Source organism: Sciurus carolinensis, chromosome 1 (assembly GCF_902686445.1).
Source record: "Sciurus carolinensis chromosome 1, mSciCar1.2, whole genome shotgun sequence".
Taxonomy (NCBI): domain Eukaryota; kingdom Metazoa; phylum Chordata; class Mammalia; order Rodentia; family Sciuridae; genus Sciurus; species Sciurus carolinensis.
In genome coordinates this window covers 184,629,145-184,655,309 of record NC_062213.1, presented here as the reverse complement: position 1 = coordinate 184,655,309, position 26,165 = coordinate 184,629,145, and the positions used below count along the sequence as shown (strand labels likewise).

Here is a 26,165-nt window from a genome sequence, read left to right as displayed (position 1 = left end):
GACACCCCTCCTCTTCACTCCCGTCGCTACCTGTCCACCCTCATCACCCTGGTCACTTGCACTGATGGTGGCCAGGCTGGGAGCCCCCGCAGAGGCAGACTTTGCACAGGGAAGGCACCGCTCTGCACTGCACCTCGACTCCTGACCAGTCGCTGCCTGCTTCACTTCACCCAGGACTGGACCCCCCCGTCCAGTCACTGCCCAGCAACTTCTATGCTTAACGGTGGGTTGGACGGGACTGGTGTCCAACTGTCGCAGGTCCGGAAGTCAGCGTGGTGAACCGCACAGGGGCCGCCCCGTTCCACTGCCCTGGTGTGTGAAGTCGGCAGTGCTTCCGCGGAGGCAAAGCGGGAAAGGCCCGCCGGGAGCGTCTGCCCAAGTCCACCCCGCCGCCCTAGGCCTCTCTCTGGGCCTCTCCGCCAGGCTTGCTGGTCGTTCAGTTCCAACAGTGACCGCAATGCTCATAAATGTTTTCTGAGTGACCAAATGAGCTGAATGAACAGGATGATCTGGGTGCCAAGGAGCCCGAGGGTCAGAACCTGGTCAGCTACTGGCTGTGAGACTATGGGCAAAATACCCAGTCTGCCTGGGGTCGGTCACCCCATCTGAGAAGAAAATGAGAAATAGGGCTGAAGATCTTGAGGTCGTCTTCTAGTTCTAAACTTGCCTCCTGAGGCCCATGGCATTTGGCCCCATGACCTCACCGATTCTACTTCCTGAGCATCTGCCCCCATTCATTGCCCCTGGCCACCCTTGACTTCTTATTCTCCAAACATGTGAGGCCTACCTCAGGGCCTTTGCACCGGCTGCTTCTGCTGCTTGGAATACCCTTTCTCCAGATATCCTCGTGGTCCACTCTTTTGCCTTTTTCAGGTTCTCACAATATCTTCTCAATGAAGCACCCACCTACCCAATCTAAAATTGTAACCTCCCCACCCCAGAGCCACCTTCTCCTCTTCTGCTTCCGGGCACTCCTAAGCATCTATACGCTGTGTATTTTACTCATTTAGCTTGCCCATTTTCTACCCACATACTAGAATGGCAGATCCACGAGGGCAGAAATTTTAGTTTTGCTCACTTTTTTTGAGCTCAGAATTTCAAGCTGCTTGACACATCAGTAGTAGGTGCTCATTAAATCCTCGTGGAACAAATGAATGATTCTCCTTCAAAACACAGTCCCATATGCAAGGCCAAGACCACACTGCCAAATCCCAGACAGTTCCTTTCATCATAGCTACCAGGGCATGGGGACAAAAGAGCCACATCTGCCCCTCCCAGAGCTCTCTGCATCCTACAGTCACCATAACTGGCCAGGGTTTTCTTGCAACGTGTCCCCCAGGCCTGACTTTTTACACCAACAATTAGCTTCTAGAAAGAAGCTGCCCGCCAAGCCCACACCACGGATTCACTGATTATTCGCCAGCAAGCTGGCTAAGTGCTGGGGCCATCTCCAAGGCACAGCAGCGGGATGTGGGATCAGCATTCCAGGGAGGTGGCTTTGAAAGCAGCTGCCACGACTTCCTTTTAAGTATTATCACTCACTGTCCTGCCCGTTATGGATTTTTCAATCCATAGTTCCAGGGCAATAGGGGCCCGGTGGACAGCAGCGCAGGCCAGCCTCTGTCTGTCATGGCCCGGGCTCCCCACCCACCTCAGCACACAGGGCTGCCTCTCAGCACCCAGGGCCTTCTTGGCTTTCAGGGCTGCCACCGACTCCCCTCTCCAGAGAGCCTGCGTCCCCTTCTCAGCCGGGGCCGGGCACCTGCCTCAGGAAGCAGGTGAGAAGCAGCACAAGCCCCCGCAGCCCAGCTCTCCTCTGACCCTTCTTCCTGCAGGCTGACCTGGCTTTCCTAGACTCTGCAAGGAACCGAGCTGGTTGCCATGAGACCCCGAAAATAGACCTGGTGCCCTGATGCCCCTGGGAGAACAGGACAGGGTCCCTGGCTGCCAGGGGCAGATGCGGCTTTGGGAACACAGAGAACCTCGCTGTCTCTTCACCTCCTGCCCTGTGGCCATAAATACTGTCCACCTGCTGAGGATGCCGGGCTCCTGTGGTGGACTGGTTCCCTCCCTCCACGTGCCTGCCTGCCAGTTCATCCTGGCGCTGACCATGTCCACACTGTGCGCCCACCCCCCACCTCTGTGGACCTTCCCATTGCTGTCAGCGGCAGTCCCACCCTGCCAGGTCTGGGGGCAAAGTCCCGGGGACCACCTCTGACTTCCAATCCCCCCATCCCATCTGTGAGCCAATTCCATGGGCTCCACCTTCAGCCTCGACCTGTACTCTGCCCGCTTCCTGCTCTGGCCTGCCTCCCTGTGCCCACCTCTGTGCCCCTCGGCACATCCTCAACACGGCAGCTGGGTGGCTGGGACCCTCACACTCAGAGCAAAAGCCAAGCCCCATAACTGGGAGAGACTAGGTCCCTCTGGGGTTTTATCACCTCCTCCCCCTCTCCTCTCCCTCCTCACTCTGCTCCAGACCCCTGGCTGCATCTCTGTCCTCCAAATATGCCAGAGAAACTCCACCCTTGGACGTCGGGGTGCACTGACTCAGAGCCCCAGGCCTCCCCAGTAAGTGGGGTGTGGAAGCCGCCATCTCCTAGTGAGCTCTTCTCCTGGGAGCTGACAAGAGGCCCTGGGGCCCCAAACCCTCGACCCTCCAGCAGTTGTCACGCTGCATCCGGCTATTTGATTTATCTCTCTCCCGACTGGACCACGACCCTTCAAGGGCAAAGGCTGGCTTTACTAACGGGTCTCCAGGCTTCTTCGCAGTCAGTGCTCAAGGTTTGGGGCTGGCAGGCTGGCTAGCAGACCACAGGCGGTGGGTGGACCGACGGATGGAGGGCTAGATGGGGAGATTGACAAAGAAACTAGGTTGTCACAACCTTGACAGTGTCGGGGACATTCTCTCCTGCTTGTGCTTGATTGGGCCGCATGAGGAGCCAAGAAAGACTGTGTCCCAGGAAGGCCGCCAGAAGCCATGTGGACCTCGGCGGGTCCCCGCGTTCTCCAAGGCAGCCAGGCATGCAGCGTGGCCGGGAAGGAGCTGCGGGAAGCCCAGCCGTCCACGCACCCTCCCCAGGGACGTAGGAGGCTTCCTCCACTGCCCTCCATTTGAGACGGCTGTGGGAGCTTCCGGAAGAGGTTCCTGGGGTCCCAGAGCCAGAAGAGACCTTGGGGAGGGGGAGGCACACTCGGCCTCATGGGGCGTGGCAGGCGCTGAGCGCCCACCGCACACTGATACCAGGCTGGGAGACGTCACGCCCGTTCCCCGGTGACGTACGGAGAGTGGCGGATGAACAAATCACACAACTCCAAAATGCCAGCCTGTCCTAGGGTCTAGGCAGGGGCACCAGCTACGGCGGAGGGTCTAGGCCGGCCTGTGCTGCGCAGGCCCCTGCAGCCTTCTGGATCACTGAGGCGCGCAGAGGTGTCCAGCACGCTGGGAATGCAGGACAGCAGCGGGAGGCTGGCCACGGTGGGTCGCCCTGCGGTCTCCTTTGTTGATGGGGCCTGATGGGCGGGGCTGAGACCCAGGCTAGAGATTAGGAAGTGCTTTGGAATCAGTCCACCCAAGTAATGGATGGGAGTTGCTGGTTTAAAGCAGCGTTAGGGTGTCACAGGTCCTTCCAAGGAAGGGCTCTGAGATTTGTCATGGATTGCAGAAGGCATCTAGGACACACCCCACCGGCTCGGCAGCACCCCCCACAAGACCCTCAGTAGAACACCAGGATCTGGGATCCAAGGGCTCACACATAACCCACCAGCCCCTGCAGAGTCAGCTTGGAAACGCCTCTTCTGTATTTTAAAAGATGACATTGTTTCTCTTTCTCTCTCTCAGGTATTTATTTCTATAATTACGTATAGATTTTTGTATCTAAATATATATTTAGTTAAAATAGATATTGGCTTATGATTTGATTTATATGTAAATTAAGTAATTTTAAATCAATTTAGCTTTTTAATACTTTTAAATAATATGTAAATTAAATAATAAATAATCAAATTATTTCTGTAGGAAACACTACACATATGTGCTTTTGCTTTGTGACAAGATTGGAAGGCGTGCCATGCTTAGCTCGCAGATTTGGGCATTCCCAATGTACCACATACCCGCCCCTCCCCGGGGGCTACATAGTATTTCATTGAATTTTTTCCCATCCCAAGTCAGGATGAGTCGTATATCCAAGGATATGTCCTAGTTTAACTGGCAGAGTTTTTCCTTTCTTAGTGGTGCAAAAATAAATAAATAAATAAATAATAATGGCACATCTTAAAATCAACAGAATGTTGACTTCAGTGAAATGCAGGACATATACCAGCCGGAGAAGTATGCCAACAGCATCCCTGGCAGACCTGGATCGGTCAGACTCCTGCTTGATCACCGCCAGAGATGGGGATCTCATTACCTTCCAATATAGCCTGTTCCAACGTAAGCTATGTAAAACAATGTCTTGCTTCTTGTTTAAATTTTATCTCCCTGTAATCTTTACATTGGACATTGTTCTGCTGTCCAGAACAACCCAGAACGCTTATTCATCATCTACGTGACAAACCCTCATACCACTTCACCAACTTCTCTTTAGCTGTTCTTTGTGTGATCATTATTTTTCTCTTTCATTCTTCCCAAACATCTACTCTGCTTTGGAGACACAATGCATGATCCTCAAAAACACCTTGCTTCTGAGCAGTGCAATGTTTTGTGAGTTTCTTCCTCTGAATGCATCCCCTCCAAGATATGGAATCTACACTTCTATTAATAGAGCCACGTGACATTTGGCTGGCATTATGTGCATAGCCAACTGAACCCTCTATGTCATTTTTGCACAAATTTGGAATTCGTTGCTGTTAATTTTCATTTGGGTTTACTCTGATTTTGGACTTTCTCCCATTTGCTATTAGTCACACAAAAAACACTAGAGCAGCCATAAAGAAGAAATCTTTTTAAAAAATCACCCACAAGCTCATTGCTCTCCGGTGTCAATTGTCTCTCTTTTTATTTCCACCCAGATCCCTGTCCATACAAGACCTACTTTACATGGTTGTAATAAATATGAGGCAACAATTTTGCATTCTGGGGTTATTTTTTTGGTTGAAAATAATATCATAACATCTTTCTGTATTACTAAATAATGCTATTATAATTTTAAATGGCTGCATAAATCCATTAGGTAGATCTACCATAATTTTCCTAGCTATTCCCCTATTGTTGGACATTTTTACAGTTTCCAATTTTTCATCATTATAAATAATGCTGAAATCAACATTTTCATGCATATAACTTTCTTCAGCTGCTGAATTATTTCTATAGGAAACATTCCCAGGAGGGGAATTACTGGGTCAGTGACAGGAGCATTTTATGACTCCTGATATATGTTGTCAACTTGGATTCTCAGGGGACTAATTTACATCACCAGCGGCGATGCGCGGAGGTGTCCGTTTCTTGGCGACCACTCCAGTACTGTATCACATCCTCTCAAGTTGTTGAGCTAATTTAATACGGTTAAAGTACGTTCTGTTGTCTTGACTCGGGAGGTTTTGATAACTAGAGAGAACAAACAGCTTCCCTGTGTGCGAAGTTGCTGACCGGATTTCCTCGGGTGTGGACGGCTGGGTCTCCTATCACTTTGTATGGGCTCTCTATAAAATGCAGACATTAATCCTTTGCTTTCATATTTGGTATAATATTATTTGACACCAATTTTTTTGTTGTTGTAAAAACATCCATGTTGTCTGATTACATCTTTTTCTTTGTTAGGTTCCTTGAAATACAAAGCTTGACATTATTTCCCTATAATAAAGGGTTATTTTATTTTGATCCAATAGTCCCAACTAAGTGCAATTATTGTATTTCTTTTTACAGGCTTAAGTCAAACTGCTTGGGTGTGAACCCATGTTCTATCTGCCCCTTACTAGCTGTGTGATCTCAAGCAAGTTACATAACCTTTCTGTGCTCCTCCGTGCAATGGGGATTACAGCAGTCCCTAGCTCACAGGAGTGCTGTGAGGGTTACATGCTGAAATGTGAGGCACTCGGAAGAGCAGCTGGCCCCTGGCCACAGGTGAGGCAGTGCCAGCAGTCACTGCTGCCTGGCGTTGGCTATTCCTCCCTGCCCTGCATCCTCTGCACGGTTTCCAAGTAGGAGCTCAGGGGCTTCAGCCATGTCCCTTCTAACCAGAGACCCCGGCCCTCCAACATGCACCGACTCATCGGGACTCTCACGGTGAGCTTGGTGGCTCTGTCACAGTCACATCAAGAGTGTGTGCAGAACTTGCGAGAAGGTCATCAACATTCTCGTTGAAGCAGCCATGAGAGCCAGCTCGCTGCACGCACGTCCCTTCTGTCCTGTATGTCCCTTCAGCATTCGGGGAGCTAGGCGTGGTCCCCCGAGCCGGCCGGACCCAGGCACGCTCGGCGCTGCACACGGGTCCTCCATGGCCCTGCGACCTGTCCTCTCGCCCGGTCAGGCCTCTCCCTCTGCAAGGTCCCCAGAGCTCAAATCTCAGTGTCACCTCCCTGACCAAGAGCTTGGGGCACAGCTCATCACTGTGAACAAAGTTCACCTCCGGCGGGGGCCTCCCTCCTGCTCAGCTCCTGCTCTGTCCCCTCTCTGCCCCACACTTGCGCCCTGCGGGGTTTCGCTCAGTCACTCAAATACTTAGGCTCCTTCTCTCTGGCCTTTGATTTCATTCATTCAACAAATATTTACCGAGCTTCTCACGTGCCTGACCTCTTCTAGGAAGTGGGGGTGCAGCAGAGAGCAATAATGAGGCGCCAAAGTCCAGGAAGTTCACCTCCTGGCGGGGAGAGGGGGGTCAGCACATAGACAAATCATCCTGTCCTCCAGGGGCGACAGGGAACCACGGGGCAGGGTGTGGCAGGAAAGGCCTCTCGCGAAGGGGATGTTCAACAGGGAACGGTATGGGGGCGGCGGGGAGCTCTGAGGCCACCAGGCCAAGCAGCCACAGAATGCTTGGAGGCCCTGAGGCTGGAAAGGGCCTAAGCCACCCATTCCTCTTCCTCACAAGCCTCTCTCCCCAGTCTGTGCCACTCCCAAAATATGGCTGGTACAGGTCTTGAGGGAGAAACAGGAAGTGAAGGGCTGCAAGGAAGGGTTGCAGAACAGGAAAGCAGAGCCGTCATTCACAGCCAGCAATCATGCCAGGACTGGGAACTGAGGTCCTGGGAGATGCCCTGGCACCATGCCGCTGGCCCTCTGTGAGGCGGGACTTCCTTTACGCACAGTGCAAAGGGTGGGGGCTTTGGAACTGACCGCATGGGCTGGAGAACCTCAGGCGAGGTAGCCAACCTCTCTGGGCCTCCACTTCCTCCTGTAAATGGGAGCCGTAGCCTTGCTTGTGAGCTGGCGTGTGGGTGCCTGCAGGGCATGTCACAGGTGCTCGGCAGGTGACCGCTCCCGGCTCCTGTATTTCCTCCATCTCAGAGGCCCTGGGCTCCCAGAGGCTGCATGGGTGAGGGCACAGGGGTGAGAGGCAACGGCCGTCACCCAACGGCCATCACTACAGGGATGGTGGAGGGAAGGACAGAGATGGATTGTCCACCACCAAGCCTCCAGATAGGATCTCCGCCCGCCATGGCCAATGCGTTTCCCTCCTGCTGTTAAAAATGAAATGTCAGTGGGTTCGACTCTCAGTTCTCCACACTAACGAAGGAAGAGCCAGAAAGAATAACTCCAAACAGTGGCTAACACCCCCAAATGATCAATTAATGGGGGGGGGGACTGAAACAGTCCCTGTGGAGCTTCTACTAGGAAGCCTTCTCTTCCCGAAGATGCGGGGCCCCTGAGCTGGCAGCTGTCACCGAAGGAAGAGGTGGTGGAAAGGCATGTGTCCCCTAAACCTCCAAGGCTGGGGTCAGTGGAAGAAGCTCTGATAGGTCCCCTGACCCAAGTCCACAGGAGGGAGACAGGTGCACGTGTCCAGCTACGGTCCCTGCAGGAGCCGTGGTTGAAGGCTGCTGGTCTAAAGGGAGGGACGCCATCCAAGCCCCCACTGGGGGAGAGGAGCATCATGGGAGGGGCTGGCAGCGTCCCGAGTGAGCCACATTTAGGGTCCTGTGGTCCTCTGCCTTGGGCACAGAAATGAGAGGGAGGGTCTAGCCTGGGTGCCCTGCTGCCCACCATGGAAAGGACATTTATCAGCTGAAGACCTGGACTAATAGGTGTTAAATAGAGTTCAACGCAGAAAATTGAGAAGTAATGAGACTTGGAACTGAGAGAATAAATTAAGAGGTGACCGCACAGCTCAGAGCTTCCATCTGAATGCTGAGAAGGAGGGAGCCCATGCGTCGGGAGGTGGCGGTGAGGTCAGAATGCTGAGCCCACCCGGGGCCAAGGCTGAGGACTGGCCAGATCAATCACACAGCTGCCGCATCTCAGGGGTTCCGGGGCACAAGTTTTTCCATATACCTAATGCCTCTGAAATTGGGGGGCATCTCATAATCAGTGGCATGCCATGCTTTAATTGGCAGTGTCTTTTCTTTCTTAGTAGTACTGCAGATAAAGTTGCATCTTATAACTGAGGGCATCTTAGAGTCAATGGAAGAGGGGACGTGACACCTTGAGCAAACCTCTTTTCTTGTCTGGGTCTTTTATGTTGGGTGAAATGATCAAGTGTTCATTTGCTCATTGAATCGGTCTTCACTGAGCATCTACTATATGCCGGGCCCTGGGCGAGGCACCACCGTGGACTGTGATCTCAGTAGCTCAGACACCTGCATCTGGAGTGCTTGTTCTCTGCTGGCAACACCTCACACGTGACACCTCTTCTCTTCCCATCAACAGTCCCCTGCAGTAGGGTTTATGATTGTTACTGCCCTGCTATGACAGGGAGGTCAGGGGAGGTTATGTGACTTGCTCAGAGTCACACTCTGGCTACCAGCTGGCTGAGTTGCAGGTCAGCTCTTCCCCCAGAGCCTGAGCTCCATTTAACCTTGGTGCTCTATGGGGCACTCTGGCTGTCTGCAGAAGACAAGCAAGGGACAGGGTGACATGTTGGAGAGGGTCACACGGGGCAGAGAGAGGACACTGTGGAGCTCAGGGTATATCGGGGCCTCCTGGGTTCATTGGATTTGAACAGAGATTAAAAGAAGTGGGGGGTGGTTCAGGAGAGGGACCCAGCATGTTCCAAGGATGAGCGAGGAGACAGAATGTGGTGTATCCAAGCACCAGACACAGTCCCATGTGACTGCAGGAGAAAGGGATGGACATGGGCCAGATGCATAGGGCTCTGATGGCCAGGTAAAGAATCTGGACTCCATCTGGGAAACAATTAAAGGTTATAAGTGGAAGCTCTTTAAGATCCTTAAACCATGGCAGGTAATGATGCTCTGAATCTTTTGTGGACAATGAATAACTATAGAAAAGGGTCTGGAGCAAGGTTACCATGTACAGTTGTTCAGGTTGAGTACGATAAAAGTGTGCCCAGGCAGAGAGAAGATGAGGACCAAAACCCAGCCCGTGCTCCCCCTGCTAAGCCATGTCCTCATGGGGCCTCTCCTGTGGCCTCTTGTGCTAATTTGCACACGAGTCCTATATGTATAGACTCACAAGGGTCCAGAGCAGGAGAGAAAAGCACTGGCTGTCATGGCAGAGTCCCTCCTGTGTGGTAAGCCTAGACTGAGGTGTGACAGAGTCAGAGGTGACCCTGGGAGAATCACAAGGCTTGACTGACCAAAGCCTTTGACAAGGGAAAGAGAGTTTTTTCCACTCCCATGAAACAGACCATGGCCTATTCTAATAGCTCCTTTTACTGAGTGCCTACTATGTGCCAAATGTCATGCAGGATGCTCACAACCCCTTTGAAAGAAGAGGATATTTCTCCACTTCCCATAGGAGAGGTCCGCGAGGTGCAGTGCCTTGCCCAGGGTCACACAGAGCTCCAACTTGATCCCCAGAGACGGACCAGGCAGTTTCTCCACGGCCACTCTGCCAGGGGCCGTCAGTGCGGAATCCTCCTACCCTCTTACCCTCCCTCCAGCACCGACAGGGCCAGGGGTTCTCATCTGCAAAACATCAGTTCAGAGAGGTCGGGAGGCTTGCCTGAGTCCTCGTGGCTAGCGTGAAGGCTGCCAGGGTTGGAAGCCACATCTTCCCGAGCCCTGTGACGGTGTCCTCACCCTCCAGACACGCCTGGGTCCAGGGCTTATCCATTCTCGGACCCTGGAAGCCTCCTGGCTCTGGGCCACAGCAGATGTTCAGCGTTTGCTGAATGAAGGAAAGAACCGGGCAGAGCGGTAATTCAGAGGAGCACCCTCCCTGCAGGGAAGCCAGCCACCCAAAAGTGCCGCCACCCCGTCCCTGGTTCCTCTGACACCCTGGCATGAGGAGGATCGGGACACCAGCTCTCGGCACGATAGCATCTTCGAGCTGTGCTGACGCCGCTTCCCAAAGGGGGAGCGTCTCTGTGCACGAGGAGCTATTTGTGGGATTATTGAGGACGTGATAGGAAAATCATCCTGATTCCCCACTTATTGAGAAGTGATGCCCAATTTGTCTCAAATGTCACATCTCTGCGTATTAATTTCCTACTCCACGGTGCTGATTAAAACCAACGTTCTCCAACTCCCAGGGCAGAGCCATCGGAAATGGAGCAGGTTCTGTCCAGAAGCACACACCGTCCCTCCTGGGCAGAGGAAATGGACGTCCCTCGCCTCCACCCTGGAGGCCTGGCGGCCCTGCTGTTCTGGCCCCATGTGGCCTGAATGGTGCAAATTGCACACTCAGAATGCACACATGTGTGATATATATTCTGATATATGATATTCATATATCATCAAATAGCTTCCATTAGTCCAATTTTGAGATGACTGTATAATGTCCCAGAATTGGGAAGTATTTCAGAATAAGGAAATTTTCTTGGAGGCTGAGGATGGAAGAGGAGAACCAGCCAGTCTAACTGAAAAAAAGCAGGGGGGCGGGACCATCAGGCTTGGCTCCAATGGCTGGGTCCTGGCTCCACCTCTGGCCCCGGTTCCCCTGTGTGCAGGGAGGGTCACTCCGACCCAACCACCACCTCCCAAGGCCACAGAAGCACACTCGGATCCCACGCTGGCTCCTCCTCCCCTGCCTCTCCTGGTACTGCCCGTCCCCCACAGAGGCACCTGAGGACCCCAGAGGACACGCGGCGTCCCACACAGAGGGTACCACCGCCCTCCCGCAGCAGAAGAGCCAGCCAGGCGTCTTTCCAGAGCCGCTCCTTCCTGCCTGCTCCCCGCTGGGAGGGGAGATGGACAAGGACAGAGGGCACTCACTGTGACTGCAAACATGAAGCCTGGAGGGAAGCCAAGGACAGCACACAGTAGGCACTCAATAAAGAGTAGCTCTGTGAGTGGCGGGTCTCCAACACCACCGCGTGGGCGACAGCAGCCTCTCTGGGCTCAGTTTTTCGGATGGGTCAGGGGTTCCTGTGGGGACAGGGGGCCTGCAGGGCATCTGTGAACTCCCCGCGTTAATTATATTGGAAAATGTGTGGTATTTGTGTGAGTGTGTGTGTGCATGTTTGTGTGTGTGGTTGGGGGGGTTACAGCTTTCAAGCCCAAGACACCAAACATCTAGGGCCTGCGGGACTTGTCACAAGACCCTTCACTCTAAGGCCAACATCTCTGATACAAAGCAAGGCCATGGTAGCACCAAGTTCCTGGCCTTTGCCTCCTCAGCTACTGTGAGCCAGGTGACAGAGCCTGACGCTGCATCCCTACCCATGGCCACAGGCCCAGGTAGGGCTGGAGGCTCTGGTATATGACCATACTGCTCCTTCCCCCAGAGAAGCCACAGTCCTGCTGCAAGATAGACACACTAGGAACAGCGAGCAGCGGGACGGAGGAGCATTTATGCAAACTCAGGGGCTGGGAACTGGGGTGGAGTTGCAATGGTGACCTGTCGAGTTGACATATTTCTTCCATCTCCTGTAAGAATCCCAGTCAAGTCAGGTTAGGATTAGAGTGACTTCATTAATTTAGCTGACATTTATCAAGCGCTGACAATTCGCCAGGTCCTGTGCTGAGCACGTCCTGTGAGCTGTACCTTCTCGTCCTCAGTCCTCATGACAGCTCAGTGAAGTAACCCCGCAGGTCGAGCGTCCTTTGTGGGAAAGGCTTGGCACCAGAGGTGTTCTGGATTTGGGACCTTTTCAGATTTTGCGATATCTGCATATACATGATGAGATATCGTGGGGATGGGACCCAAGTCTAAACACAAAATTCACTCAAGTTTATGCACCTTTTACACATGAGCTGGAGGTGATTGTATACAATACATTAAGTGCATCCGAGTTTTACAGTGTCCCCCCTGCCCCATGAAGTCAGGTATAGAGTTTTCCACGTGTGCTATCCAGTTGGTATTGGAAGAGTTTTGAATTTTGGAGCATTTCAGATTTCAGATTAGGGATGTTCCACCTATATTATTCATATCCTGATTTTAAAGGCACAGTGGCCCGTGAAGAAGCTCAGAGAAATTAAATGCTTGCCCAGCATCACACAGCAAGTGAGTGACAAGGGAGGGCTGATTCCAGGCATCTCAACCCAGAGCCAAGATCTTAATCCTTGAACTGGGCCACCTCTCCCCTTATGGTTACCCAGCAGTTTGCAAAAATGAGGATCTCTTGTTCTTCCAGGTTCTAGACGAAGCTAATAAAAGAATAGGTTGGAATTTTAAGGAAGCTTCCTGCATTTTGATGGCGAGTTACCAAGATCACAGTTAGACTTTGCTAAACAAAGAAACGCCCATTTAGAGGTCTAGACTATTAAACAGATCTAACAGACTAAGACCCAGCAGTCAGAGATGGGCCCTCCTTCACACAAGTTCAGAGCTACTGCATGGGATTTACGATGTTCAAGTGCAAAGGTGTAACCAGGATCAGGCATTGAACACTTGTCGGGACCCTTGCCTGATTGACACTCCTGGGTGCTCATAACTCTTGTTTACATGGTGATCAGCCTGAAACAGACATCAACAATCCCATGTCACCTGTGAGAACCGAGGGAGGGGCAGGTGGGAAGTCTGGGGGTTGGGATGAGAGCAACAATGCCTAGATAGCAGCTAGACTAGCAGCAGCAGCGACAGATGCCAGGGTCCCATTAGGGAAGACACAGGCTTCACCACACTCAGGCAGAATGGTACACACAGAAAAGGGGAGTCACAGGGAGCAAGACAGACGCAACTGAACCCCAGAAGGACTTCAAAGGGAAAAAATAAAATAAAATGAAGGGAATAAGAAGAGCATTTAAATGAATATTTATCTGATCTTGGCGTAGAAAAAGACCTTTCTAAGCATGGCGCCAGAAGTAAATGTCATAAAAGAAAAATTTTTTTTAAATCAGAATTTAAAATTAGTGGCATAAAAATTAAAACTGCTGCACATCAAAAGGAAAACCATCACATTAATATCCTTAATGTACAAAAACTACTTATGAAGAAAGATAAGAAAAATACTAACACCCAATGGAAATTTGAGCAAAAACTGGGACAGGCAATTTACAAAATGATCTACAAATGGCCTGTAAGTGGTGACAGGTACTCCACCTTACCTATAATCAAAGAAATGCAAATGATAACCACACAGGAGATTTCATCTTTCACCCATTTTAATCAATGACACTGATTTAAAACTCCCCAACAAACAACACAGGCAAGGTCAGGGAACCAGCCCGGGCCGCTCACGCACGGTTACTGGAAGCATGCATTAGCCTAACGTTTCTAAAGACGCTCTGGGATTACATATCAGAATGTGAAATCTGCACACTCTTTGACCCAGCAATTGCACTTCCAAGAATTTATTTTAAGAAGATAATTAGACGAGGGCTTAAGTTGTACTTATAAGGCTGTTCTTCATCTAAATGTCTGCAGAGGAGGACTGGCTAAATAACTGTGGTATGTTCAAACCACAACGGTTCCCTCACTGAGAGTCATTAGAAAGGACAAGCCAGGGCCAGTGTTGTTAACATGGGTCTCGTTAACCAGATTGCACAACTGCACATATAGCATGATCCTGCATGCTTGTGGACCTGTCTGTGTGCATGTGTGGGTGCACAGAGAGACGTCTCCATGCACACCACCTGCAGGGGTGGAGGTGAGGTTGGACCTGGACAGGCAGCCCTGATTGTAGTCCTGGGAGTCAGGAGGGGGAAAAGGAAGTGAGGGTGTGAGGATTCCTGGGACCTATTTTCAGACTCAGTGCTAAAAATGAGGTTGCTAGGTCGAACAAATTAAAAATGCAGATGCTCAGTTCAATTTGAATCTCAAAAAATTTTAGTGTAAGTATATCCCACAAAATGTTTGGGACATACTTATACCAAAAATCATTCCAATCTCTCATTTTCAAATTCAAATAAAGTGTCTTTCTCTTTGTCTACTAACCCTAGAGGGTAACTAGGGACACTGTAGGGTTTCTGTGTCCACCACAAGCTTTCCGTGTCCTTCCTGTCTCTGGCTTAGCTCCAGTCTACCCGCCTGTGAAATGGAGTCCCTGGCCTCTGCCTTACTCAGGGAGTTTTATGCAGGGATCAAAGAGCAGGACAAGAGTAGAGTCTTTTGTGTCGGAAAAGCCACATTTAAAATCCCTGGTCATCGAGTCGCCTTGAGCGGCACACACAACTCCTGAAGCCGAGTGGTACATCTGTAAGATGGAGATAGCAGCTCCGTCCAGGCGCTGCCGGGGGATTAGATGAGATAATGTATGTAAAGTGCCTGGCGTGCCTTCTGCGCTCCACCCGCCCAGCCCCTTCCCTCGAGGCGCCCACGCTCCTGCCCCCAGGGATTACAAATCGAGCATCCCCTGTCATCTCAGGGTTTGACTATTGGCCTTTTGATCTCTCCCTTGAAGCGGTGGCAGCCAGGAGCTGACACCCTTCACCTGAGTTCACCTTTCCCCAAATCCCGGCGGCGGCTCAGTCCCTTATCTGCTGTCTCACAGCCCGGGTGAGGCGGAGGAGGATCAAACTCGCTTTGATAGCAGCACATTCAGGGCTGCCAGCCAAGGGCAGTGACCGAGGGGTGCGCCCTGATGCCATTTTGAAATGGAGGAGGCGACACGGTGAATAGGGAACGCGGGGAGCTGTCCGTGGGGGGCAGCTACGGCGGGCAGGGGAGCTGCCTCTGGCACCTGCCCATCCGCCACCCAGCACGAGGTCGAGGGTCGGCTCCTAGAGGGAGGGAGAGGCGGCCTCCTTCTCTGACAGCGAAATCACCAGTTCCTTCTGCCTTTGGGGTTTCCTCCCGCCTCCAACCCCAGGAAGCCCAGACAGGTTGACACCCACCCACAGTCACTTCATTAATCAGTTACAGGGCTGAGAAGCTAGTGTGCACAGGTCCACACCCAAGGAAGGTTCTGTGGCAAGGCCAGAGAGCGAGCCAGCCCAGGGTACAGGTCACGTGGGTGCTACCCCTGCTCCTCCCTCCTCCTTGCTTCTCTACCCCGGGTGTCCCCAAAGTGGGTGCGAATCATTTTTCTCTGGATGTATAAGTTGCGTCATGATTCAGCCCTGATCAGAACCTGCAGGATTTGGGGACAGCCTCAGTGTTGGCTTATGGGGGACCCACCAGACCGTGTGGAACAAGGATAGCCAGGCACCCTGCCAATGGTGCAGAAACCCTGCCTCGGTGACCACACAGAGACTCCCAGTGACAGCAACCGTCTATACTGGCCAGGGTTCCCTAAGTCTCATGGTGTTTTCTCAGTGCCAGTGGCTTGGAGATCTGACACCATCGTGTGGCCGAGGAGGACAGGCCTGCCCTAATGCCCGGGTGGACCCTGTGCAATGCTGAGCACTCTCAGGTCTGGGCTGCCTGACCTGTGCCGGGCAGGAGAGAGGAGGGACCCACTGGCCTCTAACCTCTCCCTGACACTCTGGAACCTCTTTTGCATGTCAGGCCTTCTTGTGAATCTCATGGTGGCTAGAGCTCAGCTTTATCCCATAGAATTTTCTGCAGATGGAAAAGTGTCTATACTGCCAATATGGTAGCCTCAAGGCTAGCAAGGCAAGACACCAGATTTCAAACTTTATTTAATTTTACTGATTCCTAAGGCCCCAAGGATGCTAAATGAGGGCACCAAGAGGAGCCAGGGCCCAACTGGGACCCCTGGATCTGTCACTCCCAGAGCCTCCGCAGGAGCTGTAGCCAGAGACTTAAGTAGCTCCTGAAAAGACCTCACTAAGAAACTTGTAGCTCAAACTTGCCAAGAATTAGTTTAAATCCAGAGTAATGCTATAAAACCAGGATAACCAAGATCCCAGAGTTGATTTGGAGAGAAAATGGTCATTTTTGAAAATGAGGTCAGACATTCTTGGATGTACTTACTTTAAAATCAGGTAGGTCTTTGTCAGGAGCCATCAGTTAAAGTGAAGTGGAGTTATATCAGAAGCCCTCAGTAAAAGACATGTGTAACTTTCTTAGGAGACCTCTCAGGAATCTTTGGTTTAAAATAACTGAGATCTTTCAGAAACCCTTAATTGCTCAGGCTAAAGCATCAAACTGCCTCACCCATACCCATAACCCCAGGGGAGGTTTTTGCCAAGGAGACAGGGCTTGTTTTTCTTTGTGTGCAGTACTCCTGGCCAAGACAAAGGCGTGTCTATTTCCTTATTGCTATAGCTTCATTCAAGAAAGCATCACTTATTCTTTTAAGTTTTTAAACAAAGGCAAGGGAAAGGATAATTGGCATGCTTTACTAGGGTGTTATGTCATTACTGTTATTAATTATCATTAACGGTCTTAAAATATGCCTATTAAAGATCTCAACACAAAACAGCAGTGCAGGTCTTAGCGAAGAGCAGCATAATTACCTATTAATGAGATGTAAATTTCCCAGGGAAATGACAGAGATCTAGAGGAACCACCCTCTGAACTAACATAATAAAGTTAATAATAATAATAGAGCATAATCTGAAGATATTAGTGTTAATTTGAATTCTAACACCATATTTAAACAGACTGAGAGAGGGGGAAATTATCTGCACAGCTCAGACCCAAAAACCCTAATCCATGCTATTAAGGAAAAATGGATTGTTCTTTCTCAGAATGATGTAAAACTGACTCTTGCTGTTACTGTATTCAGTTGTCACCTGCTTATTTTCTTCCTGTCCCTTGGGAAGGACACAGACCCAGTGACTTAACTTCCTTCCATTAGGTCCCACCTTGGGGCATCTCTCCCTCTTATTTTCAAAAACAACCTGAGATACCATATATGACTGATCCCAAGAGAAAACAGAATTTAAGAAATAAAAACCCAACAAAATCCAGTTAAAGGGGACAAAGTGGGCATCCCCAGGCCCTCAGGATAGATGACTGCAGGCAAGCTCTGACTTCCGGTCTCCGTTTCTGGCCTTTGCAGTAACTCAGTTCCTGATGGAGAAGCAGCCTCATTAGAACAGGCCCCCGCTCTGGGTCTGGAGAAGCCTGTCCTGCAGAGAGCACCACGGCCCTGCCTGGGGCTAGGACCGTGCCTCTCTGGCTCCCGTGACCAGGCAGCGGGCACCTACCTTCATAGGTGGCGTGAAAGCCCTGGGCACTGACTGCATAGTCGCTGATGAGACGCAGGGACAGGGTGGTGGCCGCACTGACGATGGTGGCTGGCAGCTGAAAGCCAGTGAGTCTGAAAGACAAAGAGGTGCAATTAGGGACAAGGGCCACCTTGAGAAAGTGCACATCCATGACGTTCTTATTCAGCACCTGCTGGATGTGCAGTGCTGATCTAGGGATGAGAATTGTAGTCTGGATCCAGAATGTTCCCCGAAGGCCCATGTGTGAGGGCTTGGTGGCCAACCTGTGATGTTACTGGGAGTGGTGGAACCTTAGAAGGTGGGGCTTAATGGAAGGAAGTTAGCTCAGTGGGGGGTGGGTTTTTATTTAGTTTTGCCCAAGCCCTCACACAGGCTAGGCAAGGGCTCTGGCACTGAGCTATACCTCTGGCTCCTCTGTGTTTTGCTTCCCAGGTGCCACAAGGTAAGCAGTTTGTTCCACCACACGCTCCCTGCTATGGGGTGCCACCTCGCTGCAGTCCCAAAAGCAATGGGAACAACTGACCCTGGACTGAAACCTGTGAGCCAAAGTAAACCTTTCTACTTTTTAAGTTGATAATCTTGGGTATTTCATCATAGCAACGGAATGCTGACTAAAACAGGCAGAGATATGAAAGAAGCCTAACTCAAGGCACATAGAGGATGTCCAAAGGCACAGTGATTCTCAGCAGAGGTGATGAAAATCAGCAGTCGTCCAGTGGAGAAATGTGAAGAGGTGACTCCCCTGAAGTCATGGCCTAATAATCCCCAAGCCCAAGGTCTGCCTGCCAGGTTTGTATCTCTTCTTTTTTCTCCTTCTCTCGTTCCTTTTCCTGTCCCCTTTCTTTCTGGTTGAGGTCCTTTGAGGCTCTGGCTAGAATGCACCATGAATTCATAATTGATAACTGCCAGTAGATAATACTTGTTCACATATTTAGGAAAATACATCCAACTCTAAGTAGCAGAATGTGGATGCTACTTCATAAAGTTTATTCCTTAAAAGTAACATCTCCGGTTTTTACAGAAATAAGTGCTTATTAGGTTAAAAGGAAGAAAGCAAACCATAAGAAACCCAACACAACCTAGGAATAATCATTCTTGACAGTTGACATGCAAAGAGACAGCAGGATCAATAATGAGAGTATATTCAACCAAATAATTCCATTCAAATGGGATCTTACTGTGTATGCTTTTAAAATCAAAATGTTTACATTTTCTTTCTGGAATTAACATGGAGAAAAAAAGAAACAGATAAAAATAAAGGAATTGTTGAGCCGAAGATGTTATGCTTTTAGCAGAAGGCAGTCATTTTTAAAGATTTCTCTAAGGTTAAAAGTATACCACTAGACACTTGGGGACACATTTAGGAAAGAATGTCCACCACTGGGTGTCTATGACTGAGGGCCCCCACCTGACAGTGCACACTCAGGTGGTGGGGTAATGGCCAGTCTCCTGAGCACCTCTGTCCTTTATCCACCCTCTGAGGATCACCCTGCCTCCTCCCATCCTCATCAGGGCACTGGGAGGGAACTTAAGGTCAGCCTTGTCCCCTATTTTTATCATCTTGGGAGAGCTACACCATTTCTGTGAGACAGACAGGCTCTGGTGGGGAGGGAAAAAGAGACCCTTACTAGATGGAGACCCTGATCAGTGGGCAGGACCAGTCATGCTTGTCTTTTTAGTTAGATGAACAAAATCTCCAGCAGATTCTTGCACCAGCTCAATGGGAACAAAAACACGATCGATTTCAATGTCGCCAGATTCCAAGACCTACACAACATGCCCACAACTGATTGATGGCTAGACCACTTAACCAAGAAGAAGCATTCTGAACCCTGAACATTAAATGGTTGACGTGGGATTTGACTTTCGCAAAAGCCTGCCTGGGCTACCTGTACTTCTCTTCCCAGGAAGGTCAACCCCAAAGGCAGCACTCATCTCCTCTTCTTTGAGACGAAAGGGGTGTTTGCACCCTGCCTTTGAGGTGTATATGCTCTTGTTTGCTGTTCTTTTAACAAATCTTTGCTTGTGTGTTGCTTTCAATGTGTTTTGAAGTTCTTTTCAGCAGAGTAAGTCAAGAACCTGCCTGGAGGGTTGAGGGTCTAGCTCAGTCACCAAGCACTTGCCTAGCATATACGAAGCTGGGTTCAAGTGCCAGCACTGTGAAGGCAGAAAAAAAGAAGAAGAACCCACTGGGTTTTGCTTCCCGATTATCATGAGCTGAGCAGCTCTCTGTCCACCGTAATGTTCTGCCTCACCCCTGGGCCCAGAGCAATGGAGTCAGCTGACCACAGACTGAACCTCTGAAACCAAGGCACATGGCTATAGAGACGCCAATGGTGGCTTTTCTAAGCCTGACATGTTCAGGGATTTCTTTTATTTCCACCTGTCCATCATTTTTCTAGGGAGCTGTCCAGAGTTTGGGATTCTGATCAGGATCCTACCTGCCCAGCAGCCACAGAGCAGGGCAAAGGATCCATCATAGCCAGACATCCCTCATTTTGATGGACTGGTCCAAGGTACGGATGACAGAGAAGAGGGCTACAGCCCAGGCAGGGTCATTCCGAGGCATCCCATGGAACGTGATATACAGATCCTGAAACACTTTTATTTTTGGATCTTAAATCATTAAAATATAAGCCTGGGACTGCCAGCAGTCTCTTTTATCATCACCTGGAGTCTATCTGCTTTGGGAAAAATGATATCACCACATAAATATAAACAGACGCTGAGCCATGGACAGGAGACAGGCCTGAGGATGAATTCTTGAGATCTTTGATCTAGACATGCGGAGATCTATCTCTTCAATGTCTTTCATGCCCAGTGCTATAAGCCAACATTATTTCTTTTCATTTTCCTTACTTTTCTTTATGATTGTTCTCAAACTAGTTTGCTTTGTGTTCCTTCTCTTAAAGTTGATTAACTACTGATGGATACAACATGCAAACTCCGGAGGCCTTAAATATTGATCGATTTAACTATGTGAAAATTAAAAACATGGATGTGTGGCAAAGACACTGTAAAAAGATAAACTGCAAACTGGAAGATTATATATAATCTATAGACTAGGAAGAAGATTACTCTTCATAACCCAGAAAAGAATGTACAAATCAAGAAGAAAAAGACTACAGAGGAGAAGGGCAAAGGGTATGGACACCCAAAACCAGAACATGATCCATTTGATTAAGGCTAAAATATGAAAACCAAATCTCCTTCTTTACCTATCAGACTGGCAAAGAGCCAGGCAGCAGGGTTAAAGAAAACAGATCCTGCAGTTATCAAAGGGATATAAGGAGATACTACAGGTTACCCAAATATAGTTGGCAAATTAAATGAAAATGACCCATTCCTGGAAAATCACATTCGTCCTTAACTTAACCAATGAAACAGATAATTTGAGTAGCTTTATAACTGTTAAGGAAATTGAATCAGTGACTTTAAAAAGAAATCCTCAGGGCCAGATAGTTTCCTTCACCAGAGAATTCTACCAAACATAAAAAGCATGAACAGCAATTCTACTCAACACAAAGCCTTCCAGGAGACAGAGGGAGAAACCCTTCCAAACTCATATTATGAGGTCAATATTACCCTGATAACCAAAGCCAAAGACAGGACAAATAAAGAAAACTGACTATCAATGTCCCATGTGAACACAAACATGAAAATCTTCAGATAGCGGCAAAGAATATTTAGTGATATATAATAATAACTTACACACTATGACCAAGTGTGGTTTATTCTAAAGATGCAAGCCTGGCTCAATATTTGGAAATCAATCAATATAATCCACCATATTAACAAGCCAAAAGAAGAGAAATCACATGCTAGTTCAATGGATACAGAAAAAGCATCTAACGAAATTCAAGACCAATTCAAGACCAAAAAACAAACTTTTGGGAAACTAAGAATGGAGGGAAACTTTTCTTAACTTGGTAATTAAAAAAAAAAATCTGTAAGAAACCTATAGTTAGCATCACAGTTAATGATAAAAAACTGAATGTTTTTCCCTAAGATTAAAAACAAGGTGAAAATATAACTATCTAATTAGAAAATCAGCAACAAACATGAAAAGAATTTTACCAAAGAGGATATACAGATGACAAACAGTTACATCATTAGCATTAAGGAAATGTGATTTTTAGGAGCCCAATGAATTATCAGCAGTTAGCCATTTGACCAGCTAAAATAAAACTTTGATAATATCAAATGCCAGTGATGATATGAAACACCTGGATCTCTCACAAATTGCCCACAGGAATGAAAGAACCCACAGTCACTCTGGATACTCTGGCAACTTTAAAAAAAAAAAAAAAAATCACTAATTTTATAACAACTGCACTTCTGTACATTATCCCAGAGAAATGAAAACAGAAATCCACACAGAAACCTATGCCTGATTATTCAAAGCAACTTCACTCACAACAGCCAAAATCTGCAAACAACCAAACAGTCCTATAATAGGTGAAGATTAAAATAAACCCCAGTGCCATGACGTGGAATACTACGCAGCAATAAATGGGAATGAATGATGGGTACAGGTAACTGCTCGGTGTCCCTCAGGGGCATCATGCTGAGTGAAAAGAAAGCGAATCTCAAGAGGCCACATGCTGTGAATTCCATCTATATAGCATTCTTGAAATGACAGAATCAATGAGGTGGAAAACAGATTAGCAGCTGGTAGAAGTTAGGGGTGGTAAGAGGAAGGGAGGCAGGAGTGCCCACTGAAGGGGCGGCAGGAGGGGGCTGGTCACAGGGATGGCATTGCTCTGCATCTTGACTGCAGTGGGGGTCACGAGAAGCTTCCATGATAAAATGACGCGGAAGTCTATCCACACAAGCAGCACCAATGGTGTTGGCTGGTCTTCCTACCGGGCTAGGGTTATGTAGGAGCAGCCTGGGGGAAGGGTACACAGGACCTTCCCACCCTATCTTTACAACTTCCTGCAAATCTATGATCATTTCAAAATCAAAATCATACAATTGCACTATATCCTTCTCCTGGACAGTGGGCCAGCCCTCCAGCAGATCTGGCCTCAGATCAGTGTCTCCCTGGACCGCAGCTTCAGCTCCCACCTGGTCCTTGCCACACCCTCACTTCAGCTGCCTCCTGTCCATTCGAACCCCCACATCTCTCCCTCCCCCGTCACCTGCACCATCTGGAAATATACGGTCCACCAGAATGACAACCCAAGTCCCAGGCCGCCATTCGCCTCCCCCCTGGTTTCCTGTTAATGTAGCCACGTACCAGATACTCTTCCTCAGACCTAAATGTTCGTGTCTGCCGGTGACAGATGACTGCACCCCACTGCACCCTCACCATTAAAATACCGAATTGTCCCCAGTGGGACCAGACCTTGATCTGGGACAGATCCTGGGGGAGAGGCCCTGGGTGCCTCCGCATTGCAACGGGCCCACTTCACAGCAGCTACAACGCGGCGCTCACCTCACCCCCCAGATTGCGGCCCCTGGGAGTCCTTCCCCGGCACAGCCTGGGGACAGCCTTCTCTTCCAGCGGCCCAGCATCATGGAGGACTCTCGAACTTCATCAGGGCTTCTGCCGCGAAGCCGTCTCTGGAAATGGCAAATCTCCCACTGACTGAAAACGGTTAGTTTTATTCCCCAGTTAGTTCCACGGTATTTTCGCACTGCCGTTAAAGATTCCGAGACCCTAGTTTCTTGGTACTATATTGACACAAGCTGTGAATAGCTAATGTACACTGTCAACAAACAATTACAGTTTTATCACTTGCAATATATGGAATTGCAGCTTGCTAGGCATTTTCTTTAATCAGGCATTTACCACTGCTCTGTTTCCCAGGGCTGGTAGATGATTCTGGCAAGGAGGCGTCTAAGGCGGGGGGAGGGATGTGGAAGCTCGGCCTCCCCATCTGGATGGTGAAGCGGCATTCCCCGCCCGCACCCCACTCCTCATCTCTGAGGTTGATTTTGGGACAGCCGACCCCCCACCCCGCCACCCCACCATGTGTTTGGGAGGAGCTCTCATGTGGCCTGGGGAAGGAGCAAGGACACTTTCAGATCTTCCAGCTGTTCATCGGACAAGTCCACCTGCCAATTGAAAGGAGCAGAGCATCCCCAGTAGAGGAAGCCAGACTCGGGGGAAGAGCGGAGGAAAGCACTAGGCCCCCCGATGCTGACGGTGATCCTCCCTGGGGAGTCCATGGACAGCAGAGCAGCCTTTCCCAAACAGGTGGCATGGCCATATGGGTGAAATGACACTCGCCTTCCAGTTAACCAGGGCTCCTTGTCCTTCCCACTTCCTTGAGCACCTTTCTTTGCTTTTACCCTCCTGTCCAGAGTCTTAGGAACCACGGATGTCCAGGCCTCTCAGCTGAGAATCCTGGGGCAGCTCCTGGCTGCTCTTAGGGTCAAGGGAGGGACACCCAACATGGTCTGCAAAGCCCGCATGCGTCAGCGCTGCCAGCGGGATGGATCCCCTGCTCCAGCTCCCACCCGGCTCCGGCCCCTCCAGTCTTCTTGGGTCAGGAGCCGCTCAAGGTTGGGGGGAGTGGCCAGCCTAGAATGCGGGCAATTAGGGGGCACATTTTCTGTTCAGAATTTGAAAAATAGAATAAAACTGACTTTGAGAGCGCACTTACCCCTGTGCGTCCACACTCCACATGACGCCCAGGGGAGAACAACCTTCCTTGCCTCCCTCCCTCCCGCCCCCTCCTTGCCCTACTGACTTCGGTTCCTTGAACCCTCCTCGCCTCAGCCTTGGGGTCCTTGCACGCGCTCCTTCTGTTTGCAGTGCTTCCCCTCCATGACTCTTAGGAATTGTCCAGTTAACTGCTTCTCATCATTCCGATCTTATTATAAATGTCTCCTCACTGTCTCTTAACTTCCCAGACTGGTCTACTCTGCCCCAGCGGTCCCTGTGGAAGTCACTGGTGTTCTTCCCCAGGCATTCAGGCATTCCAAGCTCTCCTCTGAGCGCAGGGTGGAAGGGCACCGCCCCATCCCTGCTGAGTCAGGCTGGCCATGACAAGGCTTTGGCCAAGGGGACTCGAGTGGCCGGGAAGCGTGCTCTTTCCGGGAGGGACCCTTGAGCTCCCTATGCACACTTTACTAAATTCCACTCTGTTCCCTGCCACAGAGATTGGGGCCACTGCGAGCCAGAGTCCCCAAGTGAGTCCATTGAGCAAAGCCCCTGCAAACTCTTTCTGCGCCTGCAGAATAAATAAGAAATAAACCTTGGTGATTAAGCCGCTGGGAGTTGAGGGTCGTTTGCTACCACAGTGTTTTCCAATGTGTTTTACAAGTGCGCAGGCATGGTGAGACCCACAGACTGGGACATGTTGACAGAGTTTGTTACTCACAGTTTCCAAGAGGAGAGGGCAGCCTGTGCCATGCAGGGCCACATGAGGAAGCACCAGGGTCTGTCTGGAGGAGTGAGGAACAGGGGAAATGTGGGCAGGAACCTTTACTGTGGCGCTAAAGAACCAGGTGGGCAGAGTCAGCAGATGAGCAGAGCTTGGGTGGGAGTCCAGATGGAGAGGGGCTTCCACTGTTAAGTACCTGGTCCGGGGCTGATTAATGGACCAGGTCACAGGGCTCAATAAAGGAGGGAGTTGATCTCTGAATGGGTTGCTTTGTAGGCAGAAGACACACTCCTGAGCCAGCCCAGCCTGCAAAACCCCAAGACCTCAAGGCATCAGAAAAAGAGTAGGGGATACAGTTCAGAGGGACAGCACCTGCCTAGCATGCTTGAGGCTCTGAGTTCAATCCTCAGTGACACACACACACCAAGAGGCAGAAAATAAAAAAAAAAATGAGTAAACATTGCATAACCTCGCCTATGTTAATCTACTAACTAATATCCCCCTTTTTTCTTTCCTAGTATTGATCACAACTTAGATGCTTACTGGGGTAAACAGCATTATGATCTGGGTGATTATTTCATTGAGCTTTCCCTGACCAGACCCAAAGCTCCACGAGGCAATGGTTGTGTCGCTGCTGCTCATCTACATGAGTATTTTCAAATGAGGAAGGATTGGCAAACTAGCTGTCTGGTCCGGGTCAGCCACAGTGCTCGGTGATCCTGACACTGGATGACAAGAGGAAGAGACGTCAGACGTGGGCTGAGCGCCTTATCAGCAACTCCACTGCATGTGTGGAGTGAGGCGGGCATGCAAGAAGCAGGCCGTCTGGGTCACCGCCTTCTCCAGACCACCCCAGGACAAAGAGGCCCTTGAAAGGCGATGACAGCTGTGTGCGGGGGTGCACACCTACTCCAGTGATTCAGGTGGCTGAGGCAGGAGGATCCCAAGTTAAGTCCAACCCGACCACTGAGCAAGGCCCTATCTCAAAATAAAATCAAAAGGGCTGATGTGTAGCTCGGTGGCAGGGCACCTCTGGGTTCAATCCCCAGCCTCAAGGTTGGGGTGATGTCAGCGGGAAGCCCTTGGAAGGTAGGAAGGAGCAGAAAGCCCTGGCGGGAGGGTGAGACTGCCCGATGCCGGGGACAGCCCAAGGGACCATTGCAGCAGGGGGCCTGCTCCAGGTCAGAGGCTGGAAAGGTGGAGAATCTCAGCAGCTCAGTCTCCAACATGTCTCAGGGTGTCCATTGATCAGACAGAAAACTGGAAAATGCTGGGTTAAACACAGTTGAGCCTGGACTTAAGTAAATGAAC

General features: G+C 50.0%; 1 protein-coding gene across 1 annotated transcript in view; it reads right to left on the bottom strand.

Annotated features, from left to right (window-relative positions):
* The window catches only part of Csmd2 (CUB and Sushi multiple domains 2), a 553,852-nt gene that overhangs the window by 433,233 nt on the left and 94,454 nt on the right, over window positions 1–26,165 (bottom strand). The window contains 1 exon segment of the mRNA XM_047516471.1: window positions 17,497–17,609. Coding sequence (XP_047372427.1) covers window positions 17,497–17,609 — 113 coding nt within the window.